This window comes from Alligator mississippiensis, chromosome 3 (genome assembly GCF_030867095.1).
Source record: "Alligator mississippiensis isolate rAllMis1 chromosome 3, rAllMis1, whole genome shotgun sequence".
Taxonomy (NCBI): Eukaryota; Metazoa; Chordata; order Crocodylia; family Alligatoridae; genus Alligator; species Alligator mississippiensis.
In genome coordinates, this window is record NC_081826.1 from 303,411,803 (window position 1) to 303,433,005 (window position 21,203).

Sequence of the window (21,203 nt, forward strand, 5' to 3'; positions counted from 1 at the left end):
GGGCGGGGGGCAGGAGCGGTGGTCATCTTGCAGCAGGCAGCGATGAGGCTGAGACCCTGCCCAGCCCCATGCCCCTCCCCGTCATGATTTAGGAGCACCTCCACAGGCAAAGGGTGGGGGCTGCACACAGCTGGCCCGGGCACAGGGCAGGAGCAGATTCCCAAGCTTGGGACAGGATCTTGCATTTGAGGGGGTGGTTTTTGTACCTTTTATCTTTTTATAACAAAAATATCTGTGTTTGGGGGGGGGAGGGAGTGCATGGACATGGCTCAGGACACAGTCTGTGAGGGGTGGTGGGCAGGACGGCAGGGAGTGGGACCTGCAGGGGTGCCACAGCCACCAGCCCTAGGAGCTGGGCCATGTTGGTGGAGGTCGGGGGGGGCTACACTGCGTTCTCCTCCGTAGTGGCTGCCGTGTAGATGACCTTGGGCTTGTCCGGAGAGTCCAGCCTGGGGAGCACAGCACCGGGGGGGGGGAGGGGTCAGAGGCAGCTCAGCCCCTTGTCACCCTCACCCCCCCCCCCCCAACACCCAGCCTCGGCCCCAGCTCCCCCAAGTGCACAGCCCCTGCCCCCCTCAGCCTCAGGCCCAGCTCCCCCCCCCCCCCCCAATGAGCTGGGGCCTAGCTCCTGCCAGCATGCAGCCCCTGCCTGCCCCCCATCAGCCTGGGCCCCAGCTGCCCCCAGAGCATAGCCCCTGTGCCCTGCTTCGCCCACAGCACCTGCTCTCAGGGAGGGGGACCAGCTGCTCTGGCCTGCTCAGATAGGGGTCCTGGGGCAAGAGGGGGAAGCAGGGCCCAGTGGAGGGGGGAGGTGACACTCCTAGGGTCATGGGGGGGAGACCAGGGCAGGGCACACACCTGCGGCTGTGGCTCCGCTGCTTGTGGACGTAGACAAGGAAGGCGAGGGCAGTGACGGCAAACAGCACCCCGAACAGCACGGCCAGCACGTCCCCTGCGGCAACAGCCAACCCGGGGGTGAGGACAGACGGACATAGTGACCGCGGGGGCAGCCCCCAGGGTGCAGGGGGGAGCTGCCTGCAGAGGGGGTGGGCACGGCAGGGTGGGAAGGGAGGGGATAGGGGGACTCAAGAACAGGGAAGAGAGGCTGCAGGAGGCTGGGACTGGAGCTAGGGCTGGGAAGGAAGGGAGGGGGCTGTGGGGCAGGCTAGGCACGGCGGGGGGGCGGCACTTACCTGCCTGAAAGGAGGAGCCCAGGTGCGTTTCGGGCCCTGGCCAGGGAAGGCAAGAGGGAGCGTGAGCTGTGCTGTGGCGAGTCCACCCTGTCATCCTCCCTCATCCCACAGCTTTGTACCCAGCACCCTCCCCACCCCCCGGCCTGCCCCTGTGAGCGTCTTACCTGTACCCTCTGGGCTGCTGCCACCTGCAAGAGGCACAGGCTGTGAGGAGGAGCCTGGGGCTGTGCATGGGGGCGGGGGTATCCCTGCCATAATGGGCTGGTCACAAGCCACCCCCAGCAAGGCCACCCCTGCTGAACACACTTGGCTGCAACCCCCAGCCCCGCTCCGCCCCTGGCTCTGGAACCAGCTCCAGACCTGACTACCCTAGCTGCCCCTTCCCCGGGCACTGCACCGGCAGGTCCCCGGCTGCCAGCCCCTGCCTTGGCCAAGTCCACCCCTGCTCCCTGCCAGAGCCAGGGACCACTGGACACCATGCCTCAGCTGCAGCCAGGACGCAGAGACCCAGAGCCCAGTCCAGCGGAGCGCCCGGGGGGACCTGAACACACGGCCTGCCTGCACACACAGCCGGCACCAAGAGGGGAGCGGGCATAGGTAGGGCAAGTGGTACCTGGTCCAAGTCCTCGGCCAGCAGCAGCCCCTGCGTGGCCATCAGGGACAGGGGTCATCGCAGCTTCCCCATCATCTGCAGGGAGAGTAGGGCTCAGGCACCCGCCACAGCTCCCAGGGACCCCCATACACCCCTGAATCAGGAACAGCCAAGCTTCCCCTTCCGGGGAACACAAGGAGGGTGGGGGCAAGAAACCAGCACAACCACAGGGCCAAAAGCAGCAGGAGGTGGGTGGAGGATGGAAAAGCCACCAGCAAACCCAAGCCCTGCCTGCCTGCCCCCCCCCCCCCCAAAAAAAACCCCAGCCCCTACGAGACCCCCACAGCAGCACCTGGAGTACAGCCCATCACCACCGCGTCTCCCCAACCCCAACCGCCAGCCACTACTGGCCTCTGGTGGGGGTGAGGGGGGGAAAGGGAGAGGCCACCACAGCACAGAGCATCCGGCCAGGCAGGGCCTGGGTCGGGCTGACCCGGGCAGGCAGCCGCACCACAGCCTTGTCAGGCAGAGCCCACGCAGCCCAGCAAGCCCCGGAGCCCGGCAGACAGACACCAGGCCCTGGCAGCAGGCGCTGCCTGCAGAGCGGTACCTGGTTGGGGTGCTCCGCTGGTGCCTGCCCCTGTGGCGTTGTCAGAGGTGGGGGGCACGGGGGACCCCCCACCTGCTGCAGGGAGAGTGCAAGGCTCAGGCACCCACCGGCGGCTCCCAGATGTCCAATACCACCCCACCCCCCGGGAGCTTCCTTAGAGCCCCCTGCGCCCCTCAGCATCCTGTGCTTGGCTGGGGCCCATCGCCCCATGGCCAGGGGCTTCCACACCTGCCTCCGGTCTACCGCCTCCCTCCCCTCTCCTGTGCCCCAGCTCCCCCTCTAGGCTGTGCCCCATGTGCTGCTGGGAGGACGGAGCAAGGTGAGCATGTGCTGGCGCGAGGCCACAGCACGTACACACGGGTGTGCGGCCTGCAGGTGCAGCCCGGAGGAAGAGCTCTGGGCCCGCAGCAGCCCTGGTGCAGCTGCAAGGGCTGCACTTCCCCCAGCTTCTGCAGCAAGTGCAGTGCTGGGAGCCTCCTGCAGCCGCCCCTTGCTGGCACCCAGCATAGGTGGTACAGGGGCAGGCAAGCGCTGGCAGGACAGTGCCAGCCCTGGGATATAGACAGCCACAGGAGCTGCGTCCTCCCAAGAACTGCCTGACGCACGTGGGGCTCGGGAAACCGGTTGGAGCAGGTCCCAGATCTCACAAAAACAAAAGCGCGCGGTCAACTCCGGCTCTGCTGGGGCAGAGTGCCTGAGCTGCAGTGAGCGCTAGGGCAGCTGCGGGGCAGGAAGACAGCAGGAGCCCAGAGGCTGGGCCATGGCCCCTGCTGAGCTGGTGGTCCCATGCAGCCCCATATGCACTCCCCAGCTCGTCTGAGCATGGGCGACCTGTGACCCGTGCCACGGTCACCCCAGGCCCTGGCCTCACTGTAAGGGAGCCCTGGGTCACATACGACACGGACGTGACAAGGGCACTTGCTCCCTGCAGCTGGGGGGGGGCAGTACTGCTACCCACCATGCTGCCAGCAGCACCCCAGCTGCGCTCCCCTCCCAGCCCGGGCACCAGTCCCTGCAGCTCCCAGCAGGTTGCAGTTAACCCTGAGCTTCCTGCTGCTCCTGGCACCACCCTGCCCTAGCCCATGATTCACAGGCCCAGCTCCATCTCTGGGGCCGACACCTCCGTCCTGCCCTGCCTGTGCCAGGCTCCAGCCACGTTCAGGCTGTCTGCTTCCACAATAGGGGTCAGTCACCCAAGCCCAGCCTCTACACGCTGGGAGTAGGTGCAGCCCCTGGCTCTGCAGGCAAATATTTGTCCAGGTGGTATCACCACTGGCGCTGGAGCACTATCAGCACCGTGCACCAGCCGTGTCAGGCGCGGGTGCCGGGGCCGTGGGCACAGCACAAAGAACTTCGGGTCTTGGCCCACTGCTGGGACCTGGCCCCATTGATGCAGTGACCTGGGAGCAAAACAAGGCGGCTGTGACTCAGGAAGGGTCAATAAAGGAGCCTGCATGAGCTCTTTCATTCCCTGCAGGGCTGGGAGCATTCCTGGAAGGGATGGAGGAGGGGACTCCCCAGGAGGGCAGGGTCAAGGCTTGCAGCAATGCACAGTGTTGTGGCATGACTCCGACACAGGGTGGAGCAGGCAGGGGAGTGTGGGCATGAGCATCACCACTGAGGTGGGAGCAACTCTAGACTCCCCTTGCTCCAGGCTGGGGGAGCCAGCTCCAGCCCAGGGCTCTGGAAGGATGGGCAGGGGGCCCGGGCCAGGAGCGGGGAAGTCCAGCAGCTTTGGCAATAGGGCAGCTCTGTGAGCTACTTGAGATGAGGGACAGTGCAACTGAGACAAGAGCAGGGAGCTGGCCTGGGAACAGGAGCAGGCAAAGCCTTATAGCAAGGGAACAGCAGCGAAACTGGGGAAAAAGGGCCTCGTTTTTAAGGGTGAGCGCACCACCAGTCAGCTCTGGGAGCCGATGTGTGCCTCCGCCTGCCCCCACATCCGGCCTTCAGGCAAGCACTGGGGTCCTGGGCCCAGAGGCAGCCCCAGGACACAGCTCGGGGTTTGCCAAGCACCTTGGCTCAGGCTCTCCCTAGCCCTTTCTGGTGTCCCAGCCGCAGGCCAGAGCAAGACAGGCCCAGAGCTGGGACTGCTGCTCCCTTCAGTGGCCATGCACCTCGCCCTGCCATGGGGAGATGCCGGTGCCGCCACGCCTCAGATGCCACGTGGTGCTGACCTGCTCCTCCGGCAGTATTTCCCTGGAAGGCACCAGGGAAACAACTCCCTCAGGCTCAGGCCAGACACTCTGGTTGTCATCTATCGATACGAAACCCGATATGTTTATGTCCTTTTTCTCTTCAAGAGAAAAATAGAGGACACAAAGGCATCGGGTTTCATATCAATAGAGAACAGAGTAGCAGAAAACCGGAATGTGCTCTATGATGGCCACCCACCCAGGCTCCTTACCTGGCACAGAAGGCACCTCTGGGCCACGGGCCACCGAGAAGCTTGCCAGCACCCTCCGGCCGTGCATGGCCTGGGGTAGCCGGAAGTTGTTCTCCAGGAGCTTGTCGTGGTCTCCATACAGCGTCTCCTCCAGCTTCAAGATCTGTGGGGAGACGGGCATAAGCAGGGCCCAGCTGCAGGAGCCCGGGGCCACAGGCAGGGCCAGGACTTCCCCGACCGCCCCTGTGAGTGCCCACAGTGGAGCAGGTGCCCCCCCAGCCCGGACCGACCTGGTCCAGAGACAGGCGCACGGTCTGGTTGAAGACGGTCCACATCACAGTCTGGTAGCAGGGCGGGGTGGTCAGGGAGCCGTTGTACCGGAAGTAGCGGCTGAGATCGGCAGGGAGCAGCCCAGCAATGTTGAACCCAGCCACAAGCGTGTCGTCACCTGGAAGACAGCAGCAGTCGGCAACCAGAGCCACGGTGCCTGCACCCACCCACGGGCCATGTGGCTGGGCTGCACCTCCCCACTGACGGCCACCACAGCACGATCGGGAACAGCAAGAGTCAGATCTATACCTGTAGCATGATCTAGAGTGGCACAATCTAGACCTAGACCCACAGCATAATTGAGAACAGCATGATCCAAATTGTGCAGGGAAATCTCAATCAAGAACAGCTTGACTCAGCACCTGACCAAGAACTAAGCATGGAGAACAGTTCAACCAGACGTGTAGCATGATTTAGAACGGTGCAAGCCAGGTCCGATCCCCAGCATGATCTAGAGCATCACAGTCCCCTGCCCACCGTATCCGAGCTAGGATGTGCCCAGAGCCTGCGCTGCCACAGTGCCTCTAGCACTTCCGGGACTGCCTGGGCCCCGGTCCTGGAGCTCAGGACAGGGCACTGGAGCCGGAGCGGGTTTGGCACTCAGAGCTCCTGAGGCAAGTGGTGCACACGGGTGCTGATCCCGCAGCCTGAGTGCAGCTGGCCACGCAGAGCCTGTTGGCGCAGCCTCCTGCTGCCTTCCTGACATGTGCCATGTCCCCACACAGGTGCAGCTCCCAGCCCATGGGCATAGGGGCAGGAGGGGCAGTACCTTCCTCAGAGACCTCTTCCAGGTGCTCAAGCACATGCTCATAGGATGGGTTTTTCTCCGGCCCAGCCTACAACACAGAGACCTGGGGTGAGCAACAGGGTTCAGGCCACCCAGAAGTTACCCTGCCCCTGGCAGAGCCTAGCCATAGATGGCGAGGGGCCAGGGGACAGAAGGGGCCCCCCCAGCACTACCCCCTACAACTGGTGATTGAGGCAGGTCCGGTATGGCACTGCCCCTGCCCCTGCCCTTCCTCACAAGACGTGCCTGTGCCTAGCCCAGCCCCAGTCCAGGATTGGGCCCCTAGGCCTCACCTGCAGAAGTGCGGCAAGCACGGCCAGGCCGTCAGGCTGGGTCATGGCTTGGAAGATGCTGTCGTACCGGGTGTTGTAATGCACCACATGGATCTGAAACCAAAGCAGAGGCCCTGAGCTCTGCCCGTGGGCAGGGGGAGGAGCAGCAGGGCAGGTACTGGCACTGACATGGGGCCCTTCCACCCACAGTGCCCAAAAGCTCTGCCGCTGCTGGGCCCCCACAGCCACCAGGCCAAGCCCAGTGCCAGGCTCCCACCACGGGCTATGCACAGCATCTCCCCAGGCTCCCTCTGGCTGCACCCGCCGCATGCTCCCCCCCGCAGCCAGGACGAGGTGCTGCCCTTCCTCCCCTGCTCCGGGCACCACAACCAGCACGAGGCAAGGGGCTGCACCAGGTCACGGGCTCGGGATGAGCCACAGCAGGATCAAGCCACCCAGAACCAGACTGGGGAGCGCAGAGTGTCTGTGTACAGGACAAACAGCCCCCAGCAGCGCTGCGGCCAGGCTGCCAAGCACACAGGAACAGGCACTGGGAGCCGGCCCAGCTGCCCTCCCTGGCCCAGACACCTTCCAGGAGCCGCCCCCCAGTCACCCCACAGTGCCGGGGAACAGGAGCAGCCGCCTGTCCACGAGCAGGGCCCTGCCTCCTCCGGCTCCCGTGTGCTGTGCTGGTGCCCAGGCAGTCTGGCTGAGGAGCGGGGGGGTGGACTCACCTCTGCATGAGGAGGAGGGGGTGGTGCCCCCTCAGCAGCAGGGCAGCAGTGACTGGGATACCAAGCCCCCATGCCCCTGCAGACGAGTGGCTGCCACAGGGGCCGGGGCAGTGCCTTACCTCGGCTTGGTAGCGCTGGCCGTCCACAGTGTGCTCAGAGCCGGGTCCGGCGGGGGAGCCCCAGTGCAGGTGCAGCTGCACAGCCTGGTACTGCTGGCCGTTGCTGCCAGACATGGTCAGGGTTGCGGGCAGTCGCAGCACGACTGCAGGGAGTGAAGGGCCAGGTCAGTGGGACATGGCACCAGGAGAGGACACGCTTTGTGGGGCTGTGGTCTTGGGAGGGTAGGGGGTGAGCCTGGAGGCTGATAGGATGGGAGAGGCAGGCGGCTGCCAGAGCCCGCCACGATATACCAGGACAGCACACGTGTGGGGGCTGTGGACCAGTCAGCACCCTGCAGCTGCCAGCCAGGGTGCCCTGAGCAGGGGGAAGCATGCCGGGGTGCATGCCCAGCCTGCCCACAGCAATGCTGCTATCATGGGGAGCAGCAAAGCATGCTGGAAAAGCTCCCAGGTAACGGCACAGGGCCGAACGGTGGACAAAGGGGAGGGCAGGCCAGCCTCATGGGGCCCTTGTGACCGAGCCACGAGCGAGAGCAGCGACAGGCGCAGCCACAGAGCGGCAGAGAGGGAGGCTGGGGCTGGCCTGCCTCCATGCTGCCCCCCCTCTCACCAAGCGCCTGTGCCCAGCACCCGATCGCCACGCGGCACATACCGGTGTGTCCATTGTTCTTCAGTGTCAGCTGCTCCGAGGGGGGCAGGTTGTAGCCAGACAGGTGGATGGGCTGCAGCTGGGGGCTGAAGAGTGTTGCCTCAGTGATGATGTTGATGGGCGACTGTTTCTGGCCACTACAGTCCGGGAAGCCCTGGCTCCACGACAGCTTGTCTGGGAAGGGGAGAGGGTGTGCAAGGCATGAGCACAGCAGCGCCAAAGGGAGTGTTAGGGGCCAGGGCACCAATGTGGGGGGGGGGGTGAGCCTATGTGGGGCAGGGTGTCCATGGGACACCCCGCAGACAGGCTCCAGGTGCCCCTGGCCTGGACTCTGCTGCCCAAGCTGAAGAGGGGACGTGATTTCCAGCTGGGGCTCAGTGGGCCCCACAGACCCCTTGCCCCATCTTCTGCTCACTGTCCCACCTCGGGCTCAGGCTCCAGCTCCTCAAGGTTGCTCAAGGCCTTGGCAGGAGCCGCCTACACTGGCAGCGCCACGTGCAGCTGTCGCAGGGGTCCGAGCGCAGCGCTCTGCCTGGAATGTCTATTTTAGGGGCTGCTGGAAAGGCCAAGCAACATGATTTACAGCCCAGCCTGGCAGGCAGACGGGCTGCCGGCACTGCAGCTCAGGCGTTGGGCACATGCTGCCCCCCACAAGAGGCCCCTTGGCTCACGGGGCCCAGCCGGCCACGCGCCCAGATGGGCGAGTGCCAGCACCAGGTCTGTGGCTGGGCAGCACCGGGGCTTAGAGGCAGCACCTCGCAGAGGGGGACCCAGCCCCTGGGTGCAGGGTGAGGCCAAAGCCCCATGCCACAGCACAGCAGCCCAGGGCCCCCAGGTGCTCCCTCCCTGGGCTCAGCCCAGGGGCAGCTTCCAGTGCTGAGCTGCAGCTGCACAAGCGCCCCAGGCAGGGCTGAAGCCACAGGAGAGGCAGCAAGCCTTTGTCGGAGCCTGGGGGGCCAGATGCCTCCAGAACCCCTCGGGGACCCCGCGAGGGAGGAGTTGGGGCTGCAGAGCACACAGCAAAGCCCCACGAGGAGAGACTAGGGGACCCGGACCTCTTCAGTCTCTGCAAGAGAAGGGTGAGAGGCGACCTTGTGGCTGCCTATAAGTTCATCACGGGGGGCGCAGGGGGGAATTGGTGAGGTTTTATTCACCAAGGCGCCCCTGGGGGTCACAAGAAATAATGGCCACAAGCTAGCAGAGAGCAGATTTAGACTGGACATCAGGCAGCACTTCTTCACAGTTCGAGTGGCCAAGGTCTGGAACGGGCTCCCAAGGGAGGTGGTGCTCTCCCCTACCCTGGGGGTCTTCAAGAGGAGGTTGGATGAGTATCTAGCTGGGGTCATCCGAACCCAGCACACTTTCCTGCCTGTGCAGGGGGTCGGACTCGATGATCTACTGAGGTCCCTTCCGGCCCTAACATCTATGAATCTATGAATCAAAGAGCCCCCTCCCAGGAGGAGAGCAGCTGCGCATGCTGCCCAGGCCTGCAAAGTGCCAGGGCAGGGCTGGAGCACGCGCCACGGCTGCAGCAGGGCTGGGGCAAGGAGCATGGGAGTGAGCCAGGGGGCCAGTAATGATTAACCGGGGCTGGCAGGGTCCCAACATCGCAGCAGAGGAGGCTGGAGAGCCTGTCCTTGGGGCACTTACCTGCATAGCTCCAGTGCCCATGGGCAGCACCTGGGAAGGGAAGAGAAAAGGGAGCATGAGTGGAGCCCTGAGCTAGCAGCAAACATGCCTGTGGCAGGCTGCACCCCTCTCCCCTCCCCCCGGTCCTCTGCCATCGGCCCCCTGTCCCAGGAGCCATGGGGCTACCTGGGGCTCCAGGGCTGGCCAAGGGGACCAGTGGGCAGCAGCAGCACCATGCCTTGGGCCCTGGGACCCTCAGCTCAGCCACTGGTGACAGCGGCGAGGCCAGAGATGCTCCATGCACCGAGGCCCAGTGCGGGCTCTCCCTAGCACAAGCTCTCCCTGGCACATCCCCCCTTGCCCGAGCAAACCCTCCGTTCCAAACCCTCTGGCTTGGCCAGGCCCTGGCTCTGGCTCCTGCTGAGTCAGGTCTGAGGCAGATGGGGTTGGGAGCCAGCGTGCTTCTCGCTGCTGGCTAATGAGATGCAGATGGCCCTGCAGCCCAGCACGTCTACCATGGCCCTCAGGCCACAGGCAGCACCGTGCAAACTGGCTTTGGGATGCTGCATTGGGAACCAGCATCTGCATGGGCCTGGAGGTCGCGTGGGGGAGGGCCCAGGAATGATCTGTGGGCTGGAGAGAGGGAGGGCTGGGGGTTGGCAGACAGCAAAGGGCAGAGCAAGGCCTGGTAGGGAGCAATGGTTGGAGCAGAAGACCCTGCGGCCCTGCCTGGCCATCACCTCTGTGACCCAAGCACAGTTCCCCCTCTCCCGCCCCATCATCCCACACGTGGCAACTCCTTGGCCAGGGCTGTGCAGCCCCAGAAGGGGACAGAGCCTCCAGGAGCCAGCACCATACCCCAGCCCCCAGGAGCCAGCTGACAGGCTAACAGCTCCCTGACAACAGCAGCTAGCAACAGGCCACCGCTAATTATGCAACGACCCCTCCTTGGAAGAGGGGAAAGGAGTAAGGGATGGTTCCCAGGCTCCTGCTCTGGGGGGCCAGACTTCCTTCCCCTCCATTGGGTGATGCCCATCCCTGTCTCAGGATCGTTGATGGGGAGAACCCCTGCCAATGGGAGGACCCGGGATGGTACAAGTGTCCCTCAAGTAGCAGTCCCCTGGCCTCCGGAGCATCCTGCCCAGGAAGTGCCACCCTGCAGCTGCTTCTGGCATAAGCGGGGCACTCCGTGCACAAGGTGGGGCAGAGGGACGCCTGGGCCAGTGGCAGCATGGCTTGGGCACCCCATCTATCCCCGCCCTGGGCCAGTGGAACAACCCCAGGCAGCTCAGGGACCCCAGCAGCCACACCGGCATTTAGGGTGGGTGAGTTCAGAAAGGACCTCGAGGAGCACCTGGTCCAGCCCCCTGCGTGAAGGCCGGATGCTGCTCCTGAACCCTCCCTGCCCAGGACTGATCCAGCCTCCTCCCAAGCTCTCCTGTGCAGGAGACTCCATCCCCCGGGGAAGCCGGTGCCTCTGCCTCCCTACTCAGACAGCAACGAGGTTCTCCTGGTGCCCATTACAGCCATTGCTATGTCTCCTGCTTCCGAAGGAGGGAGGACAGGTCTCCTCCTCCTCCTCCCCCTCCCCCTCCATGGCAGCCTTTCAGGCATTTGCAGACTGTTACCATGCCCCCTTTTAAGCTCCTTTTCTGCAAGCTGAACATAGTTTTTCCTTGCACAGCTGCCAAACTCAATGCCTGAAGGTCTGCAACACCTGCTAAGTATACGCTTGGTCCAACAGCAGTCACCAAGAAAACCAAACCTCACCTCTCGTACATGTCCTGGACTGTCATGACTACAATATCAGCCCAAACGCATTTCAACCCATAGATCATTTTTGCCACCCACCTCTGGACCCTCAAACACCTCCATGTCCTTAAAGCGTGGAGCCCAGCCCTGTGCACTGTGGTCTAGAGGAGACCTAGAGTGGTACGGTTGCCTCCTGCATCTTATGCCTGATACTCCTTTGATGCAGCCCAAACCACACTTGCCTTCTCTGCTGCAGGTTGCTGCCTCACATCTCGTATGCGGCGCACCCAAAACCCAGGCCCTGCCTAGCACTGCTGCCGCCCCTCCTGCCTGGTCATCTCCTATTCAGCACTTGGGCTTCTCATTCTTCCCTAGGGGCACCCCCTTGGATGTGCCTGTACAGACTTCACGGTGATACCTCCAGCCCTGCCATTCAGGCTTGCAAGATCTTTCTGGAGTCCAAGCCTGTCCTTCTGTGCACCTGCAAGCCTTCCAACTCTGTGTCATGTGAGAATCTGCTCGGGGAGCTCTCTTCTGGCCCCCAACTCAGGAACAACTCCCTTTGAAACCTCCCGCCATTCTGACAGGGACCCATTCATGGTGACACATTGCTTGGGGTTACCAAGCCTGTTGTGCATCTACTGGAGAGCAACTTTATCCAGCCCACATATCTCCAGTTTCCTTATGAGAGCTAAAGTCTCCCTCAAGCAGTCCCTCCATCCACTTAACCCTCTTCTGTGTCAGAGGAGATCAAGTGGTTGCAGCATGATTTGTTCCTAGCAAATCCACGCAGGTGGCTCATGGTCACCCTGCCCCCACCAGGTCTTTACAGTTTGCTTCTGTAACTTTCCAGATATTGCTGTCAGGTTGTGGGGCTGTAAATCCAGGTGCTCCACCCAGCCCAACCTGGACCTTTCCTCCCACCCCTCCCAAGATGTCCAGACCAGAGCTCAGCCCCCTGCATCCGCAGAAAGTGGGGGGGGGGGCAGACACCCCTTACCCCAACCCACCCAGCTCCAAACTCAAGCCGCTGCTGCCCTCCACCCCACCCTGCTCCTCTCTGGGGCAGCCCCAATGCCACCCGCACTGTGGGTATACCACACGTCGCATTCCCCAGTGTCCAGAGCTGAGCTAAATCCCACCCAAACCTGCTATCCCCCTGCCCCTGCCCTTCCCAGCAGGGCAAAGCAAGCAGGACAAGGGCCAGGGCTGTGCAGAAGGGGCTCCTGGGAGGGGTGTCCAACAGACATCCAGCACCACAGCCACAAGGGTCACAGCCTCAACCCTCCTGGCATCATACGTGGCCCGCCTTGGGCCTCCCTCTCCTGCATCTCATGGGACACAGGTGCCCCCCATGCCCTGCCCTGCTGCGTTCTCCTGGGCTGCTGCATGGCTCTGCCCCAGAGGTGGCTGTCTGCCCTGAACATGCAACAGCATCAGCTTCAGGAAGGACCTCGGTTGTCAGCTTGTCCAAGCCCTGCACAAGGGCAGGCTCCCTGCTTCTTACCTGGCCCCAGCAGGCACCCACCCCGGCTCTCCCCAAACACCCCCGGAGGGGACTGCCCCTCGCCCTGCTGCCTTGCCCAAGGGCTCTGGCAGCCGGGACATTTTCCCTGAGATTTGATCCTAATCTGCTTTGCAGCCACTGAAACCCACCACCAGGCCACGTGTCCCACCTTCTGCAGGGGCAAGGAACAATGCTTCTCTTTATCCTTCGCAGCAGGCTGGCAGGTCGCTCATGGCTGCTGTTACCCCCCACCCCCAAATCTTTTCTCCAAGCTGAACAGTCCCAGTCACAAGAAGGAGTCACATCCTGCCCTGCCCTGGGACTCTTCAGCATTGCTTTCCAGCTCCATCACCATCCTCCTCAGTACCCTTTGCTGGGGGCACCCCAGTCTGGCCCCGTTCCCCCACAGCCTTCCTACAAGACAATGCTCCCCTGCTGGGGTGAGCCGACCAAGCCAGGCAGTGCCAGCAGCAGCGGTAGCAACACCCCAGGCCTGGCCTGCACCCGGCCCGGCACCCCACCAAGCCCCTTGGCACAGCCACCCTGTCTCCCCAGGGGTGGGATGGGGCACACCCGGAGACTAACCTTCCCCCTCCCCTACAGTCAGCTCCAAGCTGTTGGTCACTGAGCCGCTCAGGCCCCCTCCCAGCTGCTCACTCTCCCCACAGAGCCCCAGCCAGGTGCAGGAGGGAGGGATGGTTAGTTGCAGCCATTTGGCCTCTTTGTCTGCAGCCGGCAGCCAACCCCTGCCCCCCATGACAGGACAGGGCATGCTCCCACCCTCCAGGAGCCCCAGCAATGGCCAGGAGGGAGCCTGTCTCGGCCCCCAGTTGCCATGGCAAAGAACATGGGGCCTTGCAGGGAGCAGAGGAGATGGGGCTACTTCACAGCCCTTCAAAGTGTTTCCTCCCCAGCACGGCCCCAGCCCTGCCCGCAAGTCCCCAGCCCTGGACATGCACTGGAAGGACAGGGGGACACTAGGAAGGGTGGCTGTGCCTTAAGGAAATGATCCTTCGGGCACAGAGGGAGACGATCCCGATCCGAGGAAAAAGAGGGAAAGGGGCCAGAAAGCTTCTCTGGCTGACCAGAGAAATCCAGAGCAGCCTACGGGCTACAAGGGGAGCACATAAAAAGTGGAAACAGGGAGAGATCACTAAAGATGAATATACCTCCTCTGCTCGTGCTTGTAGGGAGGCAGTTAGACGGGCCAAAGCTGCCATGGAGCTGAGGATGGCAACCCAAGTAAAAGACAACAAGGAATTGTTTTTCAGCTATAAAGGGAGTAAAAGGAAGGCCCAGGGAGGAATAGGACCCCTGCTAAATGGGCAGAAACAATTGGTGACAGATAGGGGGGACAAGGCTGAACTCCTCAACGAGTTCTTTGCCTCAGTGTTCCTAAGCGAGGGGCACGACAAGTCTCTCACTGGGGTTGTGGAGAGGCAGCAGCAAGGTGCCAGACTGCCATGCGTAGACCCTGAGACGGTGCAGAGGCACTTGGAAGAACTGGATGCTTTTAAGTCGGCAGGCCCGGATGGGCTCCATCCGAGGGTGCTGAAGGCACTGGCCGACGTCATTGCAGAGCCACTGGCGGGAATATTCGAACGCTCGTGGCGCACGGGCCAAGTCCCGGAGGACTGGAAAAGGGCCAATGTGGTCCCCATTTTCAAGAAGGGGAGGAAGGAGGACCCGGGCAACTATAGGCCAGTCAGTCTCACCTGCATCCTTGGCAAAGTCTTTGAAAAAATTATCAAGGCTCACATTTGCGAGAGCCCGGCAGGACAAATTATGCTGAGGGGAAACCAGCACGGGTTCGTGGCAGGCAGATCGTGCCTGACCAATCTAGTCTCTTTTTATGACCAGGTTACAAAACACCTGGACGCAGGAGTAGGGGTGGATGTCATATACTTAGACTTCAGGAAGGCCTTCGATACGGTATCCCACCCCATACTGGTGAACAAGTTAAGAGGCTGTGATGTGGATGACTGCACAGTCCGGTGGGTGGCGAATTGGCTAGAGGGTCGCACCCAGAGAGTCATGGTGGATGGGTCGGTCTCGACCTGGAAGGGTGTGGGCAGTGGGGTCCCGCAGGGCTCGGTCCTTGGACCGATACTCTTTAATGTCTTCATCAGTGACTTGGACGAGGGAGTGAAATGTACTGTGTCCAAGTTTGAGGATGACACAAAACTGGGGAGAAGTGGACACGCTGGAGGGCAGGGAACAGCTGCAAGCAGACCTGGATAGGTTGCACAAGTGGGCAGAAAACAACAGGATGCAGTTCAACAAGGAGAAATGCAAAGTGCTGCACCTAGGGAGGAAAAATGTCCAGCACACCTACAGCCTAGGGAATGACCTGCTGGGTGGCACAGAGGTGGAAAGGGATCTTGGAGTCCTAGTGGACTCCAAGATGAACATGAGCCGGCAGTGTGACGAAGCCATCAGAAAAGCCAATGGCACTTTATCGTGCATCAGCAGGTGCATGACGAATAGGTCCAGGGAGGTGATACTTGCCCTCTATCGGGCGCTGGTCAGACCGCAGCTGAAGTACTGCATGCAATTTTGGGCGCCACACTTCAAGAGGGATGCGGACAACCTGGAGAGGGTCCAGAGAAGGGCCACTCGTATGGTCAAGGGCCTGCAGACCAAGCCCTATGAGGAGAGACTGGGGCACCTGGACCTCTTCAGCCTCCGCAAGAGAAGGGTGAGAAGCGACCTTGTGGCTGCCTATAAGTTCATCACGGGGGCACAGAAGGGAACTGGTGAGTATTTATTCACCAAGGCGCCCCCGGGGGTTACAAGAAACAATGGCCACAAGCTAGCAGAGAGCAGATTTAGACTGGACATTAGGAAGAACTTCTTCACAGTTCGAGTGGCCAAGGTCTGGAACAGGCTCCCAAGGGAGGTGGTGCTCTCCCCTACCCTGGGGGTCTTCAAGAGGAGGTTAGATGAGTATCTAGCTGGGGTCATCTAGACCCAGCACTCTTTCCTGCTTATGCAGGGGGTCGGACTCGATGATCTATTGAGGTCCCTTCCGACCCTAGCATCTATGAATCTGTGAGAGGAGATCAGATGTCCCCTGGCCTGCCCATCCTGAGCACCCATGTGGGACAGAGCAGGGGCCTGGGAAAACAGCAACAGGGGCCTGTCGCTACCCTGGCCTCTCTAGGACAGTGCAGCATGGTGCAGGGGCCCTGGACAGCCAGAGCCAGCCTTGGCCTCACCCCATGTGGTGGCTGAATCATGCCCGAGAGCCTCCTCAGTTTCCCAGCCAAGGCCACTGCAGGGTGCTGCTTGCTGAAACCCAGGTTCCCACATGCTGGGGCCATGGCCCCGCCCTGGGCACCTGGAGCTCCGGGCACCCCTGGCTGCTGGGCCTACCTGCCCGGTAGGAGCCCCGAGGACAGGAGCCTCCATTCCTGGCCATTGGGTTCCCAAGCAGCTGCCCCCTGCATCCCCTCACCCACTTGCAAAGGTGCATTCAGCTGCCTCCAGGGCCCCGGCCAGCCACCCCAGCACTCCTGGGGCCACGTGCTGACTGTTGCGAGCCTAGAGCTGGCCCCAGAGCCACAGGCAGTGGGGCACCATGTGCAGCAGGCAGCCCCACGTGCCCCAGGCAAGCCCAGTGTGGGGGCATGCACGGCTGCCTGGCTCCCCCCATGGGCAAAGCCCGAGGCCACAGTTGTGCTCAAGAGCTATTATGAGCCAGTCAGACCCGACTTGGCTCCCTTCTCGTCACGCACTGCTGAGCACTGCTGCCCTCCACGGCTGACCCTGAGCCACGCGGTGGCATCAGAGGTGGCTATGTGCCGGCAATAGGGTGCAAGCCCAGGCCAGCCCCAGCCGGCCCCACGGAGCGAGTGGTGCACAATGCTGCCCGTGCACAGGATGGGAGCACAGCTGGACACCCCATCCAGGGGCCACCTCCACAGGGTAACCATGGGGCAGGAGTCCTAATGTGGCAAGGGTAGGGAGCAGGCAGCACCAAGCACAGAGGCAGCAGGCAGCTCTAGGGACAGCGGACATGGGAGGGCCGTTGTGGTGAGAAAGGAGCCGCAGCAGCAGAGCTCAGAACGCGCTGGGTCCAGCCAGGCAGTGTGAAGTGTCCTCTAAGCCGGGCCCGGCACATCCCCGTCCCCCTCCCCTGCAGGGAATTCCTCAGCCTGTGGTTCAGCCTGGTCCTTCCCTAATTGCGTCCCCACCCCGTGCTTCGAGGAAACCAGTGTAGCAGCCAGCCCTGGCTCCGCGCCTTCTGTGACACTTAGAGGCAACGCAGGCAGGCGCTGCCATTAAGAGCAGGCAGCGCGGCATGTCCGCCCCACTGTGGCTGACAGGACTGTGGGGAGAAGGGGGGGCCGCAGCTCAGAGCAGGGCTGGTTGGACAGAATCGGACCTGGAGGCTGCCTGGGAGCTAGGAGGAGGTGGGGGGCCACACTGGAGCTGCTCTGGCTCTGCTCTCCCACGCTGTGCAGCCCCCACTGGCACCAGCACCCAGCAGTGGTGACAGGACAGGGCATCAGGGCTTCTGGCCTGTATGTGGCCCCTTGGCCCTCACCCACTTGCAAAGGTGCATTCAGCTGCCTCCAGGGCCCCGGCCAGCCACCCCAGCACTCCTGGGGCCACGTGCTGACTGTTGCGAGCCTAGAGCTGGCCCCAGAGCCACAGGCAGTGGGGCACCATGTGCAGCAGGCAGCCCCACGTGCCCCAGGCCAAAAGGGTGGGAAGAAAGCAGCCCCACGCCCTGATCATCCCCAGGTTTGGTTAAGCTTGGGCTGAGGGATTTCCCCACTACTGTGCACTGGTGCAGCACTGCCCAGCAGCCCCCACACCAAGGTCCCAGGGGGCAAAAGCACAGAGTGGCCCAGCCCCCTCCTCTTCCCTGAGGCATGGTCTCATTACCGCCACAGTGCAAGGCATGCGGATCTCCGCACCGCCTGCCTCGTGCTAGGGCTCACAGCTCAGCTTCTCCTTCCCCAGCCCTCCTGCCTGGCACCAGTCCAGGGGAGCTCTGGCCAGGCCCATGTGCCACCACGACCAGCCCCCTCCCCGGCTCTGCTGCACGGTGCCCACAGCCCTGCTCACAAGCTGCGTTGGCTGCAAACCCTGTGACCAGTCCCTAATCTGCTGCTGGTGGTGGCAGAACGTTCATTGTGATCCCGCATGGTAGATGGAGCAGCACCCAGGTCTGGGACACCAGCCAGCTTCCCACAGAGGCCTCTGTGTCTGCAAAGGAAGGTCAAGGGCATGCACAGCACTGGCCTGCATTTCCCAGACCCTTCCCCGTCTGTAGGTGTATGGAGGTGGGCCTCGCCAGCACCCAGCTGAGAGCAAGGGGAAAGGAGGGGAACAAGTCACAGCTTCTGGGCCCCCTTTCCTGGGAGGTGATCCGGTGGCAGTAGGACACTGGCCAAGGGAAGCCCCAGGTGCCCCTACACTGTGGGAGCAGGACCTAGGAGTACTCCCTCCACATGGCTGCAGAGCCTGGCCCCCCCAGCAAGCTGGGGCAGAGGCAGTGACACCTATCCAGGGCCCCTGGCCTCCCAGTCCAGCCTTAATAGTTATTTGCAATGGATCTGAGGCTGAGTTGAGGGGTTGGATGCATCCAGACATACCCTGCCCCAGCAAACTGTCAGCACAGCCCACAGCACTTGCCTGGCCACATGCATGCTGCCTCTCCCCTGACACCTGCGGGCAGGCCTCACTCCCTGCCCCCTCCAGAGGCTGCATGGGGGCAACATGGCCTTAGTGCAGCGCTGGAGGAAGTGACTGCACAGGGCAGGGGGACGCCAGGATTCTGTGAAGTAGCTAACTCAAAGCCATGACTCCAAGCCACAAGCCACAACTTCCCCTGAGTCAGAGGCAGCAGGGTTGCCCCATGGCAAGCACAGGGGCAAGAGACAGGGCACAGAGCCCAGGGCCACAGCCCAGCCACAGGGCTGGCAGTGCTAGCAGCCTCGCCTGGGCACCAGCCAGGACAACTGGGAAGGGTCCACTGTGGGAGAGCCCTGGGCTGGGAGGACAGGGATGATGCAGGTGATGAGTTATGGCTGAGACAGAGGGGGTGGGTCAGGGTGAAGCTGACATGAGACAGCGACAGTGCAAGCAGCATGAGGCTATGGGCATGACCCCCTACACATTCCCCACCCCCCAAATCACTGCCCCAGGGCAGTGCCCAGCCAGATCTGCGCCTGGTCTCAGTTCCAAGCTGCCAGCCTGCATGGAGGATGTGATTGCAGCACCCATGATGCATCAACCATTCTGGAGCTTCCAGCATGGAGCCACAACCACAGCCTCCTGCAGCCACACTGCACCACGGGCCTCTAGGACCCTGCCCTTGGGCTCAGCCCCACCGCCCAGCTGAGAGCATGGGAACAACCCTCCCCCTCCCCCTCCACAGCAGGGCACATGTACACCTGAGACCCACACAAGAGCCCCAGCTGGCCTGGTGCTGGGAGAGTGTGTGGCATAAGCTGTCCAGGTCAGGGCTGGCTGCCCTGGGGGCGCAGGTGAAGCAGGACCCACATGAGCCAACCTCTCCTTGCAGCTCCCTCTCAGCCCCCATGCTGGAGACACAGGAGTAACCTCCCCCCTCCCCACACACACACTGTGCACCCAGTGGGACAGAGGGGAAGAAGGGACCTGGGGATGGAGGAAAATCTGGTTCAGGGACCCAAACCATAGAGAGTCCTAGAGATGTGTGCGGGAGGGAACCCCAGACATCACCTCTAGTCCAATCCCTGCCTGAGGCAAGACCAAGTCACCCCACACAAATGCATTGTTCAGCCTCAGAGCAGCATGACACCAGCCTCTTGACACGGACCCAGGCATCGCCCCCTAAATGCACAGTGGTGGGGGGAAGAAAACTCTCTGGGTGAGCAGGAGGCACCCCAGCTGGGCAGAGCGGCCTGGCCAGAGCAGCAGTTGATGTGGAGCTGCCTGCCACCAGGGTAGGCCAGGCAGCAAGACAGGCCCAGGGATCCAGGCCCACAGGCAGCAGAGCCCTGGTGCTCAGGCATGGGCAGCACTCGCTTGGCCTGGCCAGAACACAAGATGAAGTCTAATGGGGCTGAAGTGCGTCATGGAGCCTGGGAACCCCCTCACACTCCACCAGCCAGTGCTGCACCCCAGCCCCAACGCTGCCCAGGCTGCTGCACCCCCAGAGCTGCAAGATGTGGCTGCAGAGGCCCCACCCCAGGGCACAGCCTGGGAGGATGTTGGGAGAGCGCCACACTGCTCTGTGCTCCCAGTGCCCAGCTGCTTCTCCGGGGACCGGAGCACTACACTCAGGGGCACAGAGGTTAGCCTCAGCACCCAGCCCTGTGGCCCCCCAGGGAATCAGCTCCCCACTGGGTGCCAAGAGAAGTCCCACCAAGGTCCGAGCCACCAAGCTGTTGCTAACATAATCCCTGCTCAGCTCTGAACCCACTGCTCCAGGACAGGCTTGACCCAGAGCCCTTAACCCGGGCTAGCTGCCAGCGCTCACTTCAGAGCCGCTCTCCCCAAAGCTGCTAACCCGGGCTAGCCGCTAGCACGCGCCCCGGAGCCCTCCCGTGGCCCGACGGCTTCGCAGCAAAACAAAGCCCTGCACGCCGGACGGGACGGGCCGGGCCGGGCCGGGCCGGGCCGCGCTCGCCTCGGAGCTGGCAGAGTCGCCGGCCCGGCCGGGCGCTGAGGCGCCGCCTCTTTCCTGGGAGCGCCGGAGCAGCGGATCCCGCCTGGGACGGGGCAGGAGCCCGAGTGGAGAGGGGCGCCGGGGCGGAGGAAGGTCTCGGTCCCGGCTGGCGGGCTGTGCCGGGGCACGGCGGGGAGACGGGGCCGCTGCCCGCGTGCGCCCGGAGCCCCGGGGCGGGGGGTGGGGGTCTGTGCGAGGCCCAGAAACGGGTCCAGCGCCCCCCCGCCGACACCTGCCCGGGTGACTCGGGCCGGGCCGGGCCGGGCTCAGGGGGTGCTGGCAGCCGCCCCTGCCCGTGCGGTCCCGGTGCTCACCTGTCCCGTGGTGCGGGCCGTCCTCCGGCTCCGACTTGTCCTCCGCCCGGGCCGGCGCCGTCCGCAGCAGCAGGGCAAGGGCGAGGGCGAGCCCCAGTCCCAGTCCCAGCCCCGGCCGGGAGCAACCCATCTCCCCGATGGTGCGGAGCAGCCGGCCCCGGAGCGCAGCTCAGCGCAGCGCAGCGGAGAGGAGCGGAGCCGAGCCGCGTGTGCGTGAGCCGGCGGAGGGGAGGAGAGAGGAGGGCAGGGGGCCGTGACTCACCCGCGCTCACCTTTTATAGCGGCCGCGGGCTGGAGCCAAAGTCCCTGCCTGCCTGCCTGCCTGCCTGCCTGCCTGCCTGCCTGGCCGGCCGGAGCGGAGCGGAGCGGGGCGGGCCGAGGGCCGAGCCCCCCCACGGCCCCTCCACAGTGCCCCGACGACAGCTTCGCGCAGCTGGCGCCCGCGGCCGAGCCGGCTCTCGGAGCTGCGCAGGTGCCCGTGGGCCGGGATCAGCCTCTCCCTGCCCGGCCCCGGCCCCGGCCCCGGGGCTGCTCGGCTCCGCTCCGCTCCGCTCCGCTCCCGCAGTGGCCCGGGCAGCTCAGCCAAACCGCCCCCCACTCTGGCCACGGGCATCGCGGCGGTGCGTCCCGGTCCCCGGCTCCCCCCTCCCGCCCCACACTCGC

The 21,203-nt window shown here is 63.5% G+C and overlaps 1 protein-coding gene across 3 annotated transcripts; it reads right to left on the minus strand.

Moving 5' to 3' along the window:
• Positions 1–194: 194 nt before the first annotated feature.
• On the minus strand, positions 195–20,800 carry CA9 (carbonic anhydrase 9). 3 transcript variants are annotated; one of them, XM_059725433.1, is made up of 14 exons: positions 20,541–20,800; positions 9,323–9,352; positions 7,676–7,846; positions 7,024–7,166; positions 6,192–6,284; positions 5,881–5,947; positions 5,072–5,229; positions 4,803–4,944; positions 2,396–2,470; positions 1,807–1,881; positions 1,358–1,381; positions 1,194–1,229; positions 859–952; positions 195–449 (listed from the first exon to the last, which is right to left on the minus strand). In XM_059725433.1, exons 1-14 carry the CDS (start codon positions 20,668–20,670, stop codon positions 383–385), a joined length of 1,305 nt encoding a protein of 434 aa, XP_059581416.1. In that variant the 5' UTR covers positions 20,671–20,800; the 3' UTR covers positions 195–382. The 3 variants fall into 3 exon arrangements, with proteins under 3 accessions (XP_059581416.1, XP_059581418.1, XP_059581417.1); XM_059725435.1 differs by lacking the exon at positions 2,396–2,470; XM_059725434.1 differs by lacking the exon at positions 1,358–1,381.
• Between the last annotated feature and the right edge of the window lie 403 nt (positions 20,801–21,203).